This window comes from Ovis aries, chromosome 3 (genome assembly GCF_016772045.2).
Source record: "Ovis aries strain OAR_USU_Benz2616 breed Rambouillet chromosome 3, ARS-UI_Ramb_v3.0, whole genome shotgun sequence".
Classification (NCBI taxonomy): Eukaryota; Metazoa; Chordata; class Mammalia; order Artiodactyla; family Bovidae; genus Ovis; species Ovis aries.
Genome location: NC_056056.1, coordinates 137480118 through 137499577, shown reverse-complemented (window position 1 = coordinate 137499577; position 19460 = coordinate 137480118). Strand labels below are relative to the sequence as shown.

Here is a 19460-nt window from a genome sequence, read left to right as displayed (position 1 = left end):
ACTTACACTGTTAGCTTCCCTGTGATGATCAAATCTTAGGTATTCCCACTGAACTCAATTCCCACAGGATCCTGTGCAGTAAGAAAGTACATACTATACTACCAAAACTAAGACAACTATTATTGTATCAATGAAATGACAGGTAAAGACTAACTTGAAGACTCAGCACACATAAATGATCATCAGATGAGTGTTTAACATTTATTGATGGGATGGATAAATACAGATTGAGAAACATACTTGACAGCAAAATATCAAATTGATAGCCAGACTATAAAATGTATACAATGTACTTTTTTAATTTTTAAAAACATTTTTTAAAATTTTTTACAAAGAGCCCTTACTGTAATGGTCACTTACGTCTTATCATTCACGTAACAGCAGTAGAGATCCCAGGAGTAGCATCCAGAACTGAGGTGCCCCAAGGAAGACAGAGGCAAGAGCAGAATAATATGCTGAGAAAGGACTCTTAAGAGCAATACAAAAAAAAAAAAAAGACAAAAATATCACCACAAAATTGTACCTGAGTGACATAGATTGGTAAAGTGTTTCATTTTTTTTTTCCTTCTTTGCTCTTTGGTCTGATAAGAAAACAGTTTTAGGTGTGGGGAGTAGGGTGAGGAGGTGGTCAGTTTCAAATCCAGAAACCTAGGTTAACACTAAGTCAAGTCAGCTGCATTCTTTTGTGTGCTTAACCCAGCCAGCACTTCCATCTTGTAACCAAATCCAATGTGATCAACCACTAATCAGTTAAGGCCTCAGCTTTCAACTGAAGAGTTCCTGATAACTTGATGGAGACATACTTGCTCTGGCTTCAATTAGCATGCTGTCAAGCATCCCTCTCCATGCTTAATATGGCAACAGAAAACTCAAGTCTTTCTCTTCTTTTCATTCACCATGAATACACACTTAAAAACAGGAAGAGTAGACACCACTTTTCAGTAAACATTCCTTTAGAGACATTAAAATGGAAGGGTCTCCCACTTAAAAATAATTCTCACTCAAGACCACTCTATCAAGCAGGATTATAGTACCAGGCTTTTTATCCCACATAGGGATAAAGAGATAAAACTTGACAGTGTGATACAACATGAACATTCTTTAAACCAACAGGAACAGATACTCAGTTAAAAGCTGGGTGTTGACAAGCAGCAACGCAAGAAATCTGGGGAGACATCAGTCACTGAAAGTTTAGTGGGACTGCAGAGGGCTTACTTTTCACCATGTGAAGGGTTGCATAGGCTGCTTAAATTCTCCCAACCCCAAGACAATAACATTTGTATTCCAACTTCAAGATGTTTGAGAATCCCTTTTCCCTGGGATTAAGATCAAAACAGATCATCAACAAAGGAATAATCCTCCTAAAAGTTAATCAGTTCCCAAGTTCCCACAGTCCCCTGTTTCTGTGGGAAATACAGGTATCTTTAGAATCCAACCATACTGGGATAAGACCCCTCTAACTGGCCTTTGTCCAGGAACAAAGAGGGGAATGGATTTTCAATGTGGGGAATTAGGTAGCAGAGGTGAAAGTAAACCCAGCACTGATGTTACCATGATTTTATTTCTATATTCTAATCCATTGCTGTTCCACCTGGAGATTTAATTTTTCTATCAATACTGGTGAAGCCAATAATACAGAACTATGTAAAAGGATACATTAAATGAAAACACTAAAATCATTAAAAAAAAAAAGAGGGGGGGCTGAGGGTCTCAGATATGGAAACACATTGATTCAAGTAAAAAGACTAGACTAATTCCCAGTATTTTCTAAACCCAAAAAGCATAACTGATACTTCAGAAGACCAACGTAGCTTTAGATTAATGCTTCACTAAAGGTAAGTGAACAGCAACACAGGTATCTGATTAAAAGTCCTAAGGATAATTCACAGATAATCGTTTTTGCCAACATGAGATTCAAGCAAAGTTTCAGGAATGAGATTTATAGAACTTGAGGCTCCAGGCCTGCTTATCACCACCTATCCTTGATAGTCTAGGTTAAAAGAGGGGGGAAAAGCCATGTTTACGAGACTAACTTTGGATGTATAAATCCTGTTTCTCACCCTTTGAAGTGGTGAGGGTAAAAGACGACACAGTGTTTAGAAACCGCACAACCTCGTGAAGCCTAAGTTTATGGAATTTGGACAACATGCACGCTAGTTGACAGGGACATCTGCTAACCCAAAGACAATGCAGAGAACACTTCATGCAGAGCCCATAAGGAGGCTCATAACGTACGCACAGATATAAAAGCAGACACTACAGGTATCTTAAAACAGTATCAGGAGGCACTAATACAGAAAAGTCTCTAAACTGACCTGTATCAGCAATGATCTACTAGTGCAAAGGCCAGACTATGCGGCAGAAAGCAGCTTTTAGGCTCTAGTAAGCACTTTTTTCAAGGTCACTCCTGACAACGTTCTAAGGAACTAACTACAGACTGCCATGGAGAACTGCTGAGGCCAGGTGAATATGTATCTCTGTGGTGAGGAAGCGAATGTGATTAGAAAATATGCGACATTTCACGAGAAAAACTTAAAGCTGTAAGAGACATTTTCATAATCAAATCAGTGATTATCACTTCCACAAAGATACAAAAGCAAACTAAATAACCTTGAAAGGTCAAGGAAGAAAGCTGACTCCACCAAACAAAATCTAAAAAAACAGCCTAAATTTAGTAAACACATCACGCATCTACCAATTACCAAACATAACTCAGAAAATATCAAGGAAAAAGAGGAAAATGTCATCTGTAAAAGTGACATTCCAAGTCAAAAGTATTACTGGTGTATCAATCAGCAGAGAGCTCACTTTGCACAGCAATGGCAGGCACTCTAGACAGTTAAAATATGAAGAAACGTAGGACACTAATCACCTTCGGTTAAGGTTTATTGTACAAATTCCCTCCTGTATTAGGCCAGTGCATCAGCAATTCCAACTGCCTCAGTTTTCTCCCCAACCTGTCCCCGGCAAGCAGCAGCACACGTAGAACTCCTATCTCCCTATGACTTCCAATGAAAAAATTCAATTTATCCATAATGAATATTTGGTGTGAAAAAAGCTGCATTAAAATCAAGAAGACAAATTCAAACTGCATCACCTTTTCCATAGCAAAAAAACACCATGAAGATTGAAGACTATCACAGTAAATGATCTGTGACTTGGTGGCATTTTCAGCTGGACAACTGGGTTTAGAATTCTTTCTAGCCCCCTGAAAGATTTCTTTCCTCAACAAAAACATTCACTCCTAAAATATGGGACAATTAAGTACCCATAAGAACAGGACTCCTGATCCATTTTCCTAAAGGACTTTTAGAAATCTCCAGAAGAACTTCTGCCTAGAATTAAAGCCACCAAAGATGGACAATCTAAACACAACAGTTATCTGTAGGCTAGGCTTGCTCACCCTCATGGCATCAGCACTGCTAAATTCGTAAGTTTCGGTCTCTGAAGTCATATAGGCTGCAAAAATTGAGGATGCAGCTGCTTCCCTTCAGACATACAGAAAGTCTTACATTCATAATATAATTTAAAATATAATGTCCTAAAAATCCCCAATCACAATTTCCATTGTTTTCAGTATCCTCTAGCTCCATGGCTTCTCCCAGAACTATTCTCACATATGGTCTGGGCTTCACAGAAAGGACAGCACACCCCACTTCCATTCAGGGACCCTGAGACTGCTCTCACTTGAACACTTTGCTAAAGCCCAACGTGGGGGGCAAAAAAAAAAAAAAAAAACCAATTCTGTAGGGCCGAAGCCAGCCTAGCTCTCCAGCCTTCTTCCTCAATCCCATCTTTGTTCTTTATCAGAAGGAAAAAGAGGGTAAAAAAGGAAGTTCGTGTAAGAGTTCAAAATCAGACTATTGGCTGCACCTGCCCAAACTAGAATTTAGAAGGCTACTTTCAATTACAACATAAAGAATAGGGGGAAATATCCTGCCAAATATATGCCTCTTCCTCCCTTTATGCTCAAAAAGGCCACACCGTGTTCTCTCTAGTAGACTGTCCAGAAGTAGAAATGGTGAAGGACAGGGAGGGAAAGATAAAACATGATTTTTAAACACACACATACTTAGTATCACACATACCCACACTTATATACACACTTACAGGTCAAAACACTTCAAGTGGCCAGAGTCTGTCTCAGAACTCATGGCCAAAATCCTATCTTCCCATCCCGCCTACACACACCCCCAACCCTCCAATCCCACCCGGAAGGACTCATTACTGTGTATCTCAAACGCACAGCAAAATCCCTCCCCCTCCCCCAATTATATATAAAAAAAAAAAAAAACTAAACAGATAACTTATTTTCTTTAAATTATTTTTTAAAAGTCTCTTAAAAGATTTTGACGTTTAAATACTTCCTCTCTTCTGATATATTAAACACCAAAAGGATCCACAACTGTTTGATAAAACAAACCCTCCATATTTCAGTCCTAGCAAGAAGAGGGAAGATATCAACTCTAATCAACCTAATTAGGAGGTGGAGAGGCCAAGAAGAGAGAAAGTATTCTGAATCATTCACAGCTTTAACACATTCTCACCTCTCCAATACCAGTAAAAATTATAATAAAATAGTTAAATTTCTGAGGCAGGAGATATTAACAACCACGGCCCTCAACCATCCTCCCACCTATGTCTCAATATTAATTTATTTCCTAGTCCAAGAAGGGTGACATATTTCATATGACAAGTAATTTTCTTAGTCCAGAATCAGTAGTTTAAAAACAAATGTGTTTTTAAAGAAGCTTTTTTCTCTTCTTTTTTACTTGGGAAGGGGTGGAAGTGGTGGAGGAGGTTCTGATGGTAGAGGTGGTGGCCGGGGTTTGTCTGTGTTGCCAGATCTGGAGGACATTCCACCAGCCCGTGGATTCATATATTCTCCGTAAGAATGAACGTATTCAAACGCCGGGGGCTGAGTGGGCTGAACACCCTGGGCATTGAGAAGGGAGTTAAGCATATTCACAGTATCTTGATAGTCTGTGGTCTGGGGTGTATTGTGACTATTGGCCCCAGTGGAGCTTTTATCCAATTTCATGTGAGGAACTCGGGTTTTACAGCTGGGTTGTGAAAAATGAAGGCCACTTGTGTCTGAGCTATGCCCAGGCAACTGGGCCATTGTAGGAAGAGGTGGGAAGGAGAAATTTATGGAAGAGGATTTAGCACTCTTGGCAGTCTTGGCTGAATGATCATACGCCGCCCCTCCAGTCTCTTCAGGGAGGGGCCTTTTACGAGAAGAACTGGAAGAGGAGAAAGAGCTAGACACACTATAGGGTTTGTGTGCTAAGGTGCTTGTCTGGCTACTATGTTTCGGATCACCCAGACGTTTGTTCCCAGTACCAGCTGGAAGCTGTGAGTGAGAGTGTTTGTGTGAGTGGTGATTATGATGATGATGATGATTAGATGGGTGAGTTTTGTGCTTTTCTTTGTGCTCTCGGTTCTTTGTCACACTGTCATCTACAGAATTGTGCTTGTCAGCTGCAGTGTGAACTTTAATGCGCATTTTTATCTCCTCTGGTTTTGTAGAGGCAGCTTTATCTCCACCTGTCATTGGGATTCTCATTTTGAGAGCTGTTTTGTCAGTTTTTTCCAGAAAAGGTCGCTCAGGGTTTTCTGAGCCCTCTATGGGCATTTTCAGAATGACCGAAGAATGGCTGTCATGGTGAGACAGGAGATTCTGGGCAGCATACGCATACTGTGACTTCACATTGGCCTCCATGTTCTCCAGTTGCCTCTTCTGGGCAGCCAACTCTTCTGCATGCTTTGCACGGTATTCTTTCAGTGATACTTTAGCTGACGGCACACTTTTACTATTCTGTTTCTGGGAAACAAACGCATTTGAACCATCCTGTTGTAAGGAATGATCAGCTCCAAGTGCTAAATTCTCGCTCTTCCGATAACCCTGAGCAGGTTCTACCTTGAAAGGAGGGTGGGAGGACAGCCAGCGCTCACTTGACAACATCTCCACATTGCTTAAGTTGCTCTTTGAGTCTTCAGTGGCTGGAAGGGAAGGCACTGCACTTGTGGTAGAAGAAGCTGACATGCTCATTAAACCCGCAATAGTTGTATCTGAAGAGCTCTGGGAAATCATATTAAGGATTGTCTGCTCCGAAGAGTTTTCATCTGCTCCTCGGTCATCTGCTTTTGTTTTCCTGTCAGCCTGCCATGCCTAGAATGAAGCAAATAGCATTTTTTCACTTCAAGTAATTCAACATATGGGAAAAAAACAGTGAAATGAGTGGACTGTGTCTGCTGTGGCATTGGGAGTTGGGATAGCCCATAACCAGAAGGCTACTCTAACATGAGACTGATAATTATTACCATCAGGAGATTTAAGATTTTTTAAAACTTCAATCAAGAATCACAAGATCACAAAGAGGCACAATACCTAAGGTATGAAAGCAAACCAAGTGTCCAACAAAAAAAAAGAATGGATTTAAAAAATGTGGCCTATACATACAATGAAATATCATTTAGCCTTAAAAGAGGAGGGCAGTTCTGTGAAGACAGCAGAGTAGGAAGCCCCAAGAATCTGTCTCCCACCTAAACAACAACTGTACAGGCAGAATCTTTTTACTATAACTATTTTGGAACACTGTAGTCTGCTGAAGGCTTGTAATTTCCAAGATAAGCAAGCCATGGGCAAATAATTGGGTTTAATTTCCCTCAATTTCAGCTCTCAGCCCCAGATAGCTGTGCATCCGTTCCTACAGTAGCTTTCTCACCGCTTGGGGAAGCCTGACTGGCAAATAAATGCTGGAGATGTTGCTCTGATCGCTGACTGCTGCTTTCAATCACAGAGGCACACAGAGGCAGGAGACCACTGCTGCACCTCCCTCCATTGTTGGGATCCCCTCCTCCTCTGGTTGAAGTGAATTCCTCAGATACAAAGGGCCAATACCCTTCCTCCCCCACTTCATTTTTTCCTTTTCCCTCTTTGGGAGCCAGACATTATGGTAGAACATTTAGGAACTACAAATACAGAAATGTCTAGGAGAAGGCTCAGAAAAGAGAAGTCCACAATTTTACACATCAGGCTCATCTTCAGCACAGAGATATCCCTCAAAATCAAGCCACCAGCCCAAATATACAAAAACAAAAAATAACAAACCCCAGGAAAGCGAGGGAATCTGATTTCCAGAGTTACCATGTTATTAATATTTAAACATTCGATCTTCAACAACAAAAAATCACAAGGCATATAAAGAAGCAAGAAGTATAGCCCATTCGAAAGGAAAAAGAAAATCAACAGAAACTGTCCTGAAAAAGACCCAACGGCAAATCTACTAGGCAAAGACATTAAAATAACTGCCTTAAAGACACTTAAGGAAATGAAGTTGAAAGTTAAGAAAACAACATGTTAACAAAACGAGATAGAGAGATTTAAAAAGAAAATAAAATTTTTTAAAGAAACCAGAAAGAAATCCTGGAGCTGAAAAGTACAATAACTGAAATGAAAAATGCACTGGAGGATTTCAAAGGCAGATCTGTAGAGGCAGAAAAATCAGCAAATTTGAAGACAGCACAATGGAAATTATATCAAGTCTGAGGAACCAAAAGGATAAAAAAAAAAATCAGAGTACTATAACTTTAGGATGTTCAAGATAATCCCATGATAAATACGAAGAAAACAGTCTAGAATACAAAAAACAAGAAAGTTTAGAATTTTTCACTATGAAAAATCAACTAAGTACAAAAAACAGTAACGCAGGAAATGAACAAAAAGCTCTAAGACATATAAGCATACTTGTGGAGATGTTGTGGGTTCAGTTTCAGACCATCTCAGTGCAACTAATATCACCATAAAGTCAGGAAATTCCCTGGTAGCTCAGTCGGTAAAGAATCTGCCTATAGTGCAGGAGATCCAGGTTCAGTCCCCTGCTTGGGAAGATCCCCTGGAGAAGGAAATGGCAACCCACTCCAGTATTCTTGCCTGGAAATCCCATGGACAGAAGAGCCTGGTGGGCTACCATCCACAGGGTCACAAGAGTCAGACTGAGCAACTAAACCACCACCATCACAATAAAGCAAGCCACAAATTTCTCATTACCCAGTGCACATAAAAATTATCCTTATATTGTCTATTAAATATGCAGTAGTATTATTTCTTAAAAAAACAAGCACATACCTTAATTTAAAATACCTTATTGCTAAAAAATGCTAACCATCATTTGAGTTGTAGTAGTATTAAGGATTACCGATCACATATCACCATAATAGGAATTTCCAAAATATAACAGACACAAAGTAAGCAAATACTACTGGGAAAATGGCACAAACAGACCTTTTCATTGCAAGGCTGCCACAAACCTTCATTATAAAAAGTGCAATATCTGCAAAGTGCAATACAACTAGGTATGCCTATATAAAAAATACCATAAGTGACAGAAGTAAATCTCCCCGTATCTGTAATTACTTTAAGTGTAAGTGGACTAAACTCTCAAGGAAAAGATAGATTTGTAGAATGGATAAAAACATATGCCTGAACTCCAACTTATAGTTATCTATATGCCACTGAGATCCAAAGATCCAAACAAGCAAAGTGAAAGGATGGAAAAAGAAATACATGCAAACAGTAACCATGAGAACATGCCTGCTATTCTAAGAGCAGACAAAATAGACTTTAAATCAAAAAAGGTTTTAAGAGACAAAGAAGGACATTATATATGTTAAAAGGCTAGGTATAGAAATAAGACACACCAGTTATAAACATTTACATACCTAGTGACAGGCCATCAAAATTATGAGGCCAAAACCTAAAAGAATTCAAGAAAAATAGACAGCTTTACAGTAATAGTTGAAGACTTCAATACCCCCTCACAATGGTAGATAGAGCAGACAAAAGATGAGGAAATAGGACTTAAATAATAAACTAACTAGATCCAACAAACATATACAGAACACTCTCCCCCAAATCAGCAACATACATTCTTTAAGTGAATGAGACATTTTCCAGGACAGACCATATGTTAGGCCTCAAACTTAGTCAACAGATTTTAAAAGACACATATCATACTAAAAATCAAAACAAGATAAAAGTTAGTGAAAACTGGGGGGAAAAAAATCATAATGGATCAAAGAAATCAAAGGGAAATGAGAAAATACTTAAGAGAAAAAGGAAAACAAAAGTACATTTCAAAACTTAAGGGATGTAGCAAAAGTGGTGCTAAGGGAGAAATTTCACTAAAATCAGGAAACTAAAATCCCACAAGCTGTGAAACACAAAAACAAATCAACAAACATCTCAAAATAACAAACTTACAATTTAAGGAACTAGAAAAAGAGGAACAAAGGTAGCAGAGAAAGATACAATAAAGATTAGAGCAAAGAATAAAATGGAAAAAAAAAATAGAGAAAAATCAAAACAAAATTTGGGGACTTCCCTGGTGGTCACGTAGTTAAGAATCTGCCTGTCAATGCAGGGGACACAGGGTCAAACCCTAGTCCAGAAAGATCCCACACGACGTGGGACAATTCAGCCGGTGCACAACTACTACTGAGCACGGGCTCTAGAGCACTTGACCTGTAACTACTCAGCCTGTGTGTTCCAATCCCTGAAGCCTGCACGTGTAGAGCCCGTGCTCCAGAACAAGAGAAGCCACCAAAAGAAGTAACACCAATCCTTTTCAAACTCTCCAAAAAATAAGAGGAGGGATACTACCTGACTCATTCTATGAGGTGAGCATCACCCTGATAACAAAATCAGACAAAAACACTGTAAGAAAGGAAAACTACAGGCCAATATCCCTTAAAAACATAGATAAAAAATCTTCCACAAAATACTAGCAAAATGAATTTGACAGCCTGTTTTAAAACCTACATATCATGACCAAGTGGGATTTATTCCTGGAATATAAAGACAGTTCAACATACGGAAATCAATTGCTATACTATGTCCCAAAAAGGGAGACGCGACTGAGCACGTACACAAGCACATCACATAAGCAGAATGAAGAGGAAAAACCAATACATGATCATCTCAATTTATGAAGAAAAAGCATTTGACAAAATGCAACACACTTTCAACATAAAAATACTCAACAAACTAGGGATATAAGTAAACTTTCTAAACATAATAAAAGCCATATATAAAAAAACCCACAGTGAATATCATATTCAATGATGAAAGACTGAAAGCTTTCTTTAATATCAAGAATAAGGAAAGGATGCTCACTTTCAACACCTGCATTCAACACACTTCTGGAAGTCCTAGCCACAGCAATCAGGCAAGAAAAAGAAATAAAAGGCATCAAATTGGAAAAGAAGAAGTAATATTATCGGTCTGCAGATGACATGAACTTATATGTAGAAAACTACAAAGATTCCATCAAAAAATTATTTTCTCTAATTCTATTAGAATTAATCAATGAATTAGGCAAAGTAGCAAGGTAAATAAAATTCAGTTACAATTCCCTGAATGAACAGTAAACAATCTGAAAAGGATATTATATGAAAACAATCCCATTTGCAACAGCATCAAAAAGAATAAAGTACTTAGAAATTACCAAGTAAAAGACTTGCACGGGCTTCCCTAGTAGCTCAGAAGGTAAAACACCTGACTGCAATGCAGGAGACCCGGGTTCAATCCCTGGGTTGGGAAGATCCCCTGGAGAAGGAAATGGCAACCCATTCCAGTATCCTTGCCTGGAAAATCCCATGGACAGAAGAGCCTGGCGGGCTGTACAATCCATGGGGTCACAAAGAGTCGGACATAATTCAGGGACTAATACACAAAGACTTGCACAGTGAAAACTGCAAAACACTGGTGAAAGATATTATGGAAAACATAACCAGAAACCCATCCCGTGTACTGGATCCAAACATTAATTCAAACATTAGTATTGTTAAATGTGCATACTCAAAGCAATGTATAGATTCCTGCAATCACTATCAAAACTCCAACGCCATTTTTTGCAGAAATAAAAAATCCATCCTACAATTTATATGGAATCTCAAAGGACCCTGAATAGACAAAACAATCTCGAAAATGAAAAACCAAACAAGAAGACTCACACTTCCTGATTCCCAAACTTACTACAAAGCCACAGTAATCAAAACAGTGGAGTAATGACATATAGATGAATGGAACAGAAGTCCAGAAAAAACCTTGTCATACATGGTCAAATGATTTTTGACAGGGATACCAAGACCATTCAATGGGGAAAGGACAGTTTTTTCAACAAATGGTACTAGGAAAACTACACATCCACATGCAAAAGAATGAGACTGGACCCTTACCTTATACCATATACAAAAATTAACTCAACACAGATAAAGGATCCAAATCTGAGATCCAAAACAACAGAACTCATATACCCTGAGAAAACCATAATTCTAAAAGACTATACCCCGATGTTCAATGCAGCACTACTTATTTACAATATCCAGGACGTGGAAGCAATCTAGGTGTCCATTGACAGATGAATGGATAAAAGAAATTGTGATACCTATATACAATGGAATGTTACTTAGCCACAAAAAGGAATGAATTGGAGGCAGTTAAACTGTGGTGGATGAACGTAGAACCCGTTATACAGAATAAAGTAAGTCGGAAAGAGAAAAACAAATATCATATGTGAATGCATATATATGGAATCTATAAAAATAGTATTGATGATCCTATTTCCAGGGCAGGAACAGGCACCGAGTACAGACTTGTGAACACAGAGAACTTCCCCTTGTGGGGGAAGGAGAAGGTAAGATGAATTGAGAGTAGCACTGAAATATATACATGACCACATGGAAACAGTGACAGATTTTATTTTCTTGGGCTCCAGTATCACTGCAGATGGTGACTGCAGCCATGAAATTAAAAGATGCTTGCTCCTTGGAAGAAAAGCTATAACAAACCTACAGATCTGAGAGTTGTACCATAAAGAAGGCTGAGTACCAAAGAATTGATGCTTTTGAATTGTGGTGCTACAGAAGATTCTTCAGAGTCCCTTGGACGGCAAGGAGATCAAAGCTGTCAATCCTAAAGAAAATGAACCCTGAATATACATTGGAAGGACTGATGCTGATGCTGAAGCTCCAATACTTTGGCCACCTGATGCAAAGAGCTGACTTAAAGGAAAATGCTGGGAAAGATTGAAGGCAGGAGGAGAAGGGGACGACAGAGGATGAGATGGCTGGATGGCATGAATGGACACAAGTTTGAGCAAACTCCAGGAGATAGTGAAGGATAAGGAAGCCTGGCATGCTGCAGTCCATGGGGTTCAAAGAGTCGGACATGACTTTGCAACTGAACAACAATGGCTGGTTCACTTGTTGTAAGGCAGAAACCAATACAACACTATAAAGCAATTATCCTCCAATTAAAAAAATATATATACAACTCTTAGAAGAAAGCAAAGAACAAAAGGTTCACAACACTGCATTTAGCAATAACTTCTTAGATATGACAGCAAAGGCCAGGTGACCACACCCCTCCCCAAAAAGGACTCCATGGAAATATTTAAATTTTGTGCATCAAAAGACACTATCTGGAGTAAAAGGCAACACACATAGGAGAAAATATTTGTATAGTATATATCTGCTGAGGGATTAGTATCCAGAATGTGCAGAGAACTCCTAAAATTCAACAACAAAAACCAAACAACCCAATCTGAAAATGGACAAAGGACTAGAACAGACATTTCTCCAAAGAAGATACACAAATGGCCAATAAGAATATGAAAAATGCTTAACATCATTCATTATCAGGGAACTACAAATCAAAGCACATCCTTTAGACAGCTACTGCCAAAAAAACACACATTAACAGCAAGTGTTAACAAAAATATAAAGAAATTAGAACTCTGTGGAACTAAAAAGCCTCTTGATAAAAGTAAAACAGGAGAATGAAAAAGTTGGCTTAAAGCTCAACATTCAGAAAACTAAGATCATAGCATCTGGTCCCATCACTTCATGGAAAATAGATGGGGAAACAGTGGAAACAGTGTCAGACTTTATTTCTCTGGGCTCCAAAATCACTGCAGATGGTGATAGCAGCCATGAAATTAAAAGACGCTTACTCCTTGGAAGGAAAGTTATGACCAACCTAGATAGCATATTCAAAAGCAGAGACATTACTTTGCCAACAAAGGTCCATCTAGTCAAGGCTATGGTTTTCCAGTGGTCATGTATGGATGTGAGAGTTGGACTGTGAAGAAGGCTGAGTGCCGAAGTATTGATGCTTTTGAACTATGGTGTTGGAGAAGACTCTTGAGAGTCCCTTGGACTGCAAGGAGATCCAACCAGTCCATTCTAAAGGAGAGATCAGTCCTGGGTGTTCTTTGGAAGGAACAATGCTAAAGCTGAAATTTCAGTACTTTGGCCACCTCATGCGAAGAGTTGACTCCTTGGAAAGGACTCTGATGCTGGGAGGGATTGGGGGCAGGAGGAAAAGGGGACGACAGAGGATGAGATGGCTGGACGGCATCACCGACTCGATGGACGTGAGTCTGAGCGAGCTCTAGGAGTTGGTGATGGACAGGGAGGCCTGGCGTCCTGCAATTCATGGCGTTGCAAAGAGTCAGACACAACTGAGCAACTGAACTGAACTGAACTGTTTGGTAGGAATGTAAAATGGTACACCAGTATGGAAAATAGTGTAGTGGTTCCTCAACAAAATAAAAATAGTACTAGCATATGACCCAGCAATTCTACTTCTGGGTATACACCCAGAAGAACAGAAAGCAGGGTCTCGAAAGAGATACTGTACACCAATATTCATTGCAGCATTATATACAAAAGCTAAAATGCAGACACAAACCAAATGTCTATCAATGGAAGAATGGATAAATAAAATGTGGTACAAACACACAAAAGATCATTCAGCCTTTTAAGAGAACAATTAGAATTCTACAATATGCTACAACATGGATAAACCTTGAGGACGTGCTAACTGAAACACGTCAGTCACAAAAAAACAAATAATGTATGATTCCACTTACATGAGGTTTACAGGTACTAACAATAGTCTAAATAATGAAATATAATTGTGGCTGCCAGAGTTGGGGAATAGAGAGTCATTGTTTAACGGTTATAGAGTTTTAGTTTTAGAAATGAAAAGTTGTGGGGCTAGATGATAATAATGACTGCAGAACAGTATGCTGCTGCTGCTAAGTCGCGTCAGTCGTGTCCAACTCTGTGAGACCCCATAGACAGCAGCCCACCAGGCTCCCCCGTCCCTGGGATTCTCCAGGCAAGGACACTGGAGTACAGTATAAATGCATGTAATACCTGTATACTTAAAAACGGCTAAGAGTAAATTTTATGTTATTTGTATTTCACCACAATTTAAATTTTTAAAAAAATTTTTTAAAGAGGGAAATTCTGCCATTTGCAACAACATAAATGAACCTAGAGGACGTTTTGCTAAGTAAAATAAGCCAGACAGAGAAAGACAAGTATTATGTGATCTTACTTATGTGAGGCATCTAAAACAGTCAAACTTGTAGAGAGGAAAATAGTAGTTTCCAGAGACTGAGGGAAGGAGGAAACAAGGACATATTAGTCAAAGGGCAAAAAGTTTCAGTTATCCAAGATGAATATATCTGAGAGATCCTCTGTACAGCATAGTACCTATAGTGAAACATATAATACTGTGGGAATTCTCTGGTAATCCAGTGATTAGGACTCGGTGCTATCACTGCCAGGGTCCCAGGTTCTAACCCTGGTCATGAAACTAGGGGTTTCCCAAGTGGCACAGTGGTAAAGTATCCATCTTCTACTGCAGGAGACGCAAGAGACGTGGGTTCAGTCCCAGGGTCGGAAAGATCCCCTGGAGGAGGAAATGGCAACCCACACGAGTATTGCCTGGAAAATTCCATGGACAGAGGAGTCTGGTGTTCTATAGTCCATGGGGTCGCAAAGAGTCAGAAAACAACTGATCATACACACACACACACACACACACAAAACTAAGATCCCGCTACAAGGCAATAAAAATAATGAAGTTGTATTCATTCATGAACATCCTTGTCTTATGATTACAGTTAGTCTAAAACTCTAGAAATTTTGGTAAAGTTTTACACAAAAGTAAAAGATAAGACTTGTGTACTCTCAAATCTCCTTTGAACCCTAGGCAAACTCATTTTCTATAACTCAACTTAGGAGAAAGAAATTAAGCATCCTCAGTCTAGAATTCTCAGAAATGCAAGCAATACTTTTAAGCTTTCTAACACTGAAAATAAAAAAGAGAATAATTTCATTAATCATAAATAAGACTTTCAAGAATACCCGAAATATAACTTTGAACTGTGATCTATATAAAAACAAAATTCTAAAATCCATTTGAAAGCAAGTAATGTCAAAGATAAAATTACAATACCAGCTCTAACCTCCTAACTCTGTCTCTTTCCTATATAAGAAGCCAACATTCTGTGTCTCAGAAAAGCCAAATTTTCCCCCTTAATACTCTACACACAAAAAAATACTCAACCAATGTTGCTAACCAACTAAAAACCAAGAAGATTTGCAAAACACAAAATAAACCCTGCTGTTACCTACATCAATGGATTTCTGAGCCAGTATTCCAGCTATGAAGCTGACATCGTAACTACCACATAACTATAAAAAGTAGAAATTCCAAACCTAGGGCACATATCCGTATCTGGTATCTCACTGGTGCAGTCAAAAGAAAGTGACAATAATTCTTACCCTCCAATTCCAAATTCGTTTGAGCCTGTTGGGGGTTTTCTCCAGAATCTGTAGAAATTCATGTGTCAGTTCTACAAATGAAATTAGAACATTTAAGAAAAATTGAGAGGCAGAAGTAATGAAACAAGAATAACCTCAACTAACTATATTTATCTGAAATCAAGTCACCTTTGGCCAGGTAAGTGACAGATCAAGAGCAAGTGCTTCTCAAGGTCCCTTACTCTAAAACTTACCATCTAAAAGTTCCAAGGTCACAGTGGCGTCAACATACTCCCACCAGTGCTTCCCATCAGTTGAGACTGGGATCTCCCAGTTGGACCACTTGCAAGCCAGATGAATGCAGACACAGGCCACCACAGGAGGTGTGTACTGCAGGCTAAATGTGGTCAAATGCAGGCTGACATCAGAGGGAAGGAAACAAGAGAGTGTCATGAGCTCTCAATTCTGAACCCAAAGTTAAAAAACTCTCCATTATTTAAAAAAAAAAAAAAGAAAAAGAAAAAAAACACTGGAGAGCAAGAAAGGCAAGAAATAGCCAGTGCTCTGATCCAACACCCAACCTAATCTTTCCATTAACCCATCTGCTCAGGTAACAACTTGTCTAATTTTTTTGACTATACATCATTTAATCCACACACTGATGAAGGACTAGAAAAAATAAAAACAAAAATAGACTGAGTACTCAGTTTTTTTAAATAAGGATTAATCAGCCTAAGAATAAGGTCAGAACAAAAGAAAAATTTTAACATTTTTAATATGTACAATCCCTAAATCAAATACTTAAGGAACTATCCTAAAAATTATCTTATTTCTTGCCAGTCATAGGTCTGGTCTCTTTTAAACAATGAACAGATAATCACTCACTCAAGTGTGAATATGCTTGATAGTTTATTTTTAAAATCTCTTCCATCAGGCTATAAAAATGAACTTCTTAGCCTTGACAGGCATTAGGAGTATCTTTGGTTTCCAAGAACTACAGAGTAGATTGGAGATGAGAATGAGCAAATAATTTGGTAATACATGTTATGTGTTAACTTTTTCTTTAAAAAGGGAATGAGAAAGAAAAAGTATCACAACTCTTCACACATATATATGCCCATTTATCTGGGAGTGAGTGAAGACAAAGAGTACCTTTTAAAATACCACAATTACAGCAGAATCCTCCAAACTAGATTTTAGTCACCAACTGGCAATGAAATCCAAGTTTAAATAAACTTTCAAAACTATGCTCTTGGATATTTAAATGTAAAGTAACAAACGCAGAATTAAGTTGGCTATCAATCAGCAACGAAAATATTTTATCACCTTAACAAATTTAATAAGCAGCATGGAAATTTTAAGGCACGCATGACAACTGTGCAGAAAAATCAACATTTACCATGGACTTGTCTATAACACATTCTATTAATATCAGAGATCCTTGACTAGATCGAGCTTACTAAGTGCCAGACCTATCATCTTTCCATATACCCAACAAAAAGTGACAATTCCAACCCAAGTAAAGTACTATCCCAAAAAGAGAAGAGAAAAATATTAAAATATAAACCTGTTGGTTGCCATGAAGTAAGAAGTTTGTGCTAAGTCCTTGCTTGCTAAAAAAAAAAAAAGGGGGGGGGGATTATTAGTTCCATTCATTCTCAATAATTACTTAGTAAGCATTTAATATTTGCAAGGCAGAGAATACAGTGGCAAATGAGACAGACATGGTCTCTGACCACCTGATGCTTACATTCCACTGTCAAATGAAACAGTTAAAGTGATTTTTTAATTATATTAACAATTATGCTGCTTCCAGACTTAGGGACTCAAGCTTTATTCTACACACCACATATAAGGGTTACATATTTAAAATACAATTCCTGGGCATCCTCTCTAGAGTCTAACTCAACACTTTTGGAGAAGGATGTAGTAACAATGAGCATTTTTAACAAGTAACTCAGAGATCCTGATACAAGAGTCCACTAAGAAATTCTAAGCTAGGGACTGAACTAATCTGGAGACAAGATCAGAAGACCTTTACATATTTGGAAAAAATTAGCAAATGACATAAATTATTTAAACATTTTACAATTAAAAAACTCCTCCTTCAAAAAAAATTTGTCTGGGTGACAAAGTAAATTTTAATCTTCCTTAGATGAAATATTAACATATTTAACCCATCTCTGTTTAACACTATGCTTGCTCAATGTAAACCTTTTAATGTTCTCAAAATATAAAGAACCCAAAAAACTTGAATTTTCAGATGAAACACATGATAAGGCCAATTATCAGTGAAAATCTACAAAACAAGAAATTGTGTTTAAATGCACAATGCTATTAGATATTCTTTCTTGATATTACTATTTGAATAAAAAGAAGAACTAGGTTTAATGCAATCATGGCTACTAAAGTTAAATTAGAATAAAAAGCAAGTCTGCCAAGGAATTAACAATGATGAAAGTTAAGTTCAAATCAATTCTACATGGCCTTCTGGGTGGCCTTTAACAGTGTCCAGGACAACCAACCCTAGAATCAAATTAAGATCACTTCCCTGGTGGCTCAGACCATAAAGCATCTGCCTGCAATGCGGAAGACCTGGGTTTGATCCCTGGGTCAGGAAGATCCCCTGGAGACGGAAATGGCAACCCACTCCAGTACTCTTGCCTGGAAAATCCCATGGACAGAGGAGCCTGGTAGGCTACAGTCCATGGGGTCGCAAAGTCGGACACGACTGAGAGACTTCACTTTCATTTTCACTCCCAAGATATCCTTAAAATTGCTATTGGATACTTTGATTTTAGTGACTTTCCAAAATCTGCCTCCAGCTTTGATAAACAAGAAACTCACTCACTTTATCTGAAGTCACCTAAAAACACTACAAGAACTCAACAGAAAAGCTCCAACCACTCATTTTGAAATCTAAAAGCCAGATACGTTTTTTTAATTTAAATTTTGGCCAAAGAAGCTGTATTATGTATTAGCCCACAGTAAATCTTAGCCTCTAAATGGTAAAACAGTTTAAGATAGCATCTCACATTGGGATTGGGATTCCTTACCTCGAACAAGCTGAGTGCACTTTACCACATGTGTATGTGGGTGATCAATTGTTAGTTCAAAGCCTAAAAAAAAAGTAACTGGTTAAAAACCTAAAGATACTCAAAATATTTTATACTGCTTTTATCTGAGTCATCATTGAAGGCTTCTCTCATTTTCTGGTCCCAAAACTGCCTATTGAGAAGCTCAGAGTCACATAAAGTATGGAGCACACTCTTAAGATTATCTTCAAAGGCACCACTCAGATTAATGACGTTAATAGAGTCTCAAGATCCCTGAACTATCAGTAACATCTGAATACAAAACGTGTTCTTAGGGACAACAGAATATATGACTGGAAAAGATGCAGTTACACAATGATTATCTGTGAAAGCTTAACCTTTAGAAAACATTTTTAAAACCTATTCCTCTCTTACTTCAGTCTTCTTCCTTTTCATCATCTCAATCATCATTAAGTACTGATCATTTTATCTAACTTTAAATGATCTTAACCAAAATGTAGTATGTCTATAAAAATTTTCCAAGAAATTTCTTTTTGTGTATGTAAATAAAATTATCTAGTACGAGTAAAGAAATTCTAGGGAATTCCCTGGCAGTCCAGTGGTTAGGACTCCGCACTTGCACTGCCAAGAGCCTGGGTTCAATCCCTGTCAGGGAACTAAGATCCCTTGTGCAGCAAGCCCAAAAAATAAAAATAAAGTCTGAGGCAAACTGATTAAAAAAAGAAGAAAATTCTATTGCAAAATTTACTTGATGCAAATTATTCTAAAAGCACAACTGAT

At 38.2% G+C, this 19460-nt stretch overlaps 1 protein-coding gene across 5 annotated transcripts in view; it reads right to left on the bottom strand.

Moving 5' to 3' along the window:
- Positions 1-176: 176 nt before the first annotated feature.
- CCNT1 (cyclin T1) overlaps positions 177-19460 on the bottom strand; it is a 40564-nt gene continuing 21280 nt past the window's right edge. For 4 of the 5 annotated variants that reach the window (XM_004006399.5, XM_060412669.1, XM_060412670.1 and 1 more), the window contains 5 exons: positions 18681-18743; positions 17192-17237; positions 15879-16042; positions 15646-15716; positions 177-6172 (listed from right to left, as the gene is read on the bottom strand). In XM_004006399.5, coding sequence (XP_004006448.1) covers positions 4769-6172; positions 15646-15716; positions 15879-16042; positions 17192-17237; positions 18681-18743 — 1748 coding nt within the window. In that variant the 3' untranslated portion in view covers positions 177-4768. The remainder of the gene's footprint in view (positions 6173-15645; positions 15717-15878; positions 16043-17191; positions 17238-18680; positions 18744-19460) is intronic. The other variant, XR_006059320.2, reaches the window with a different exon arrangement.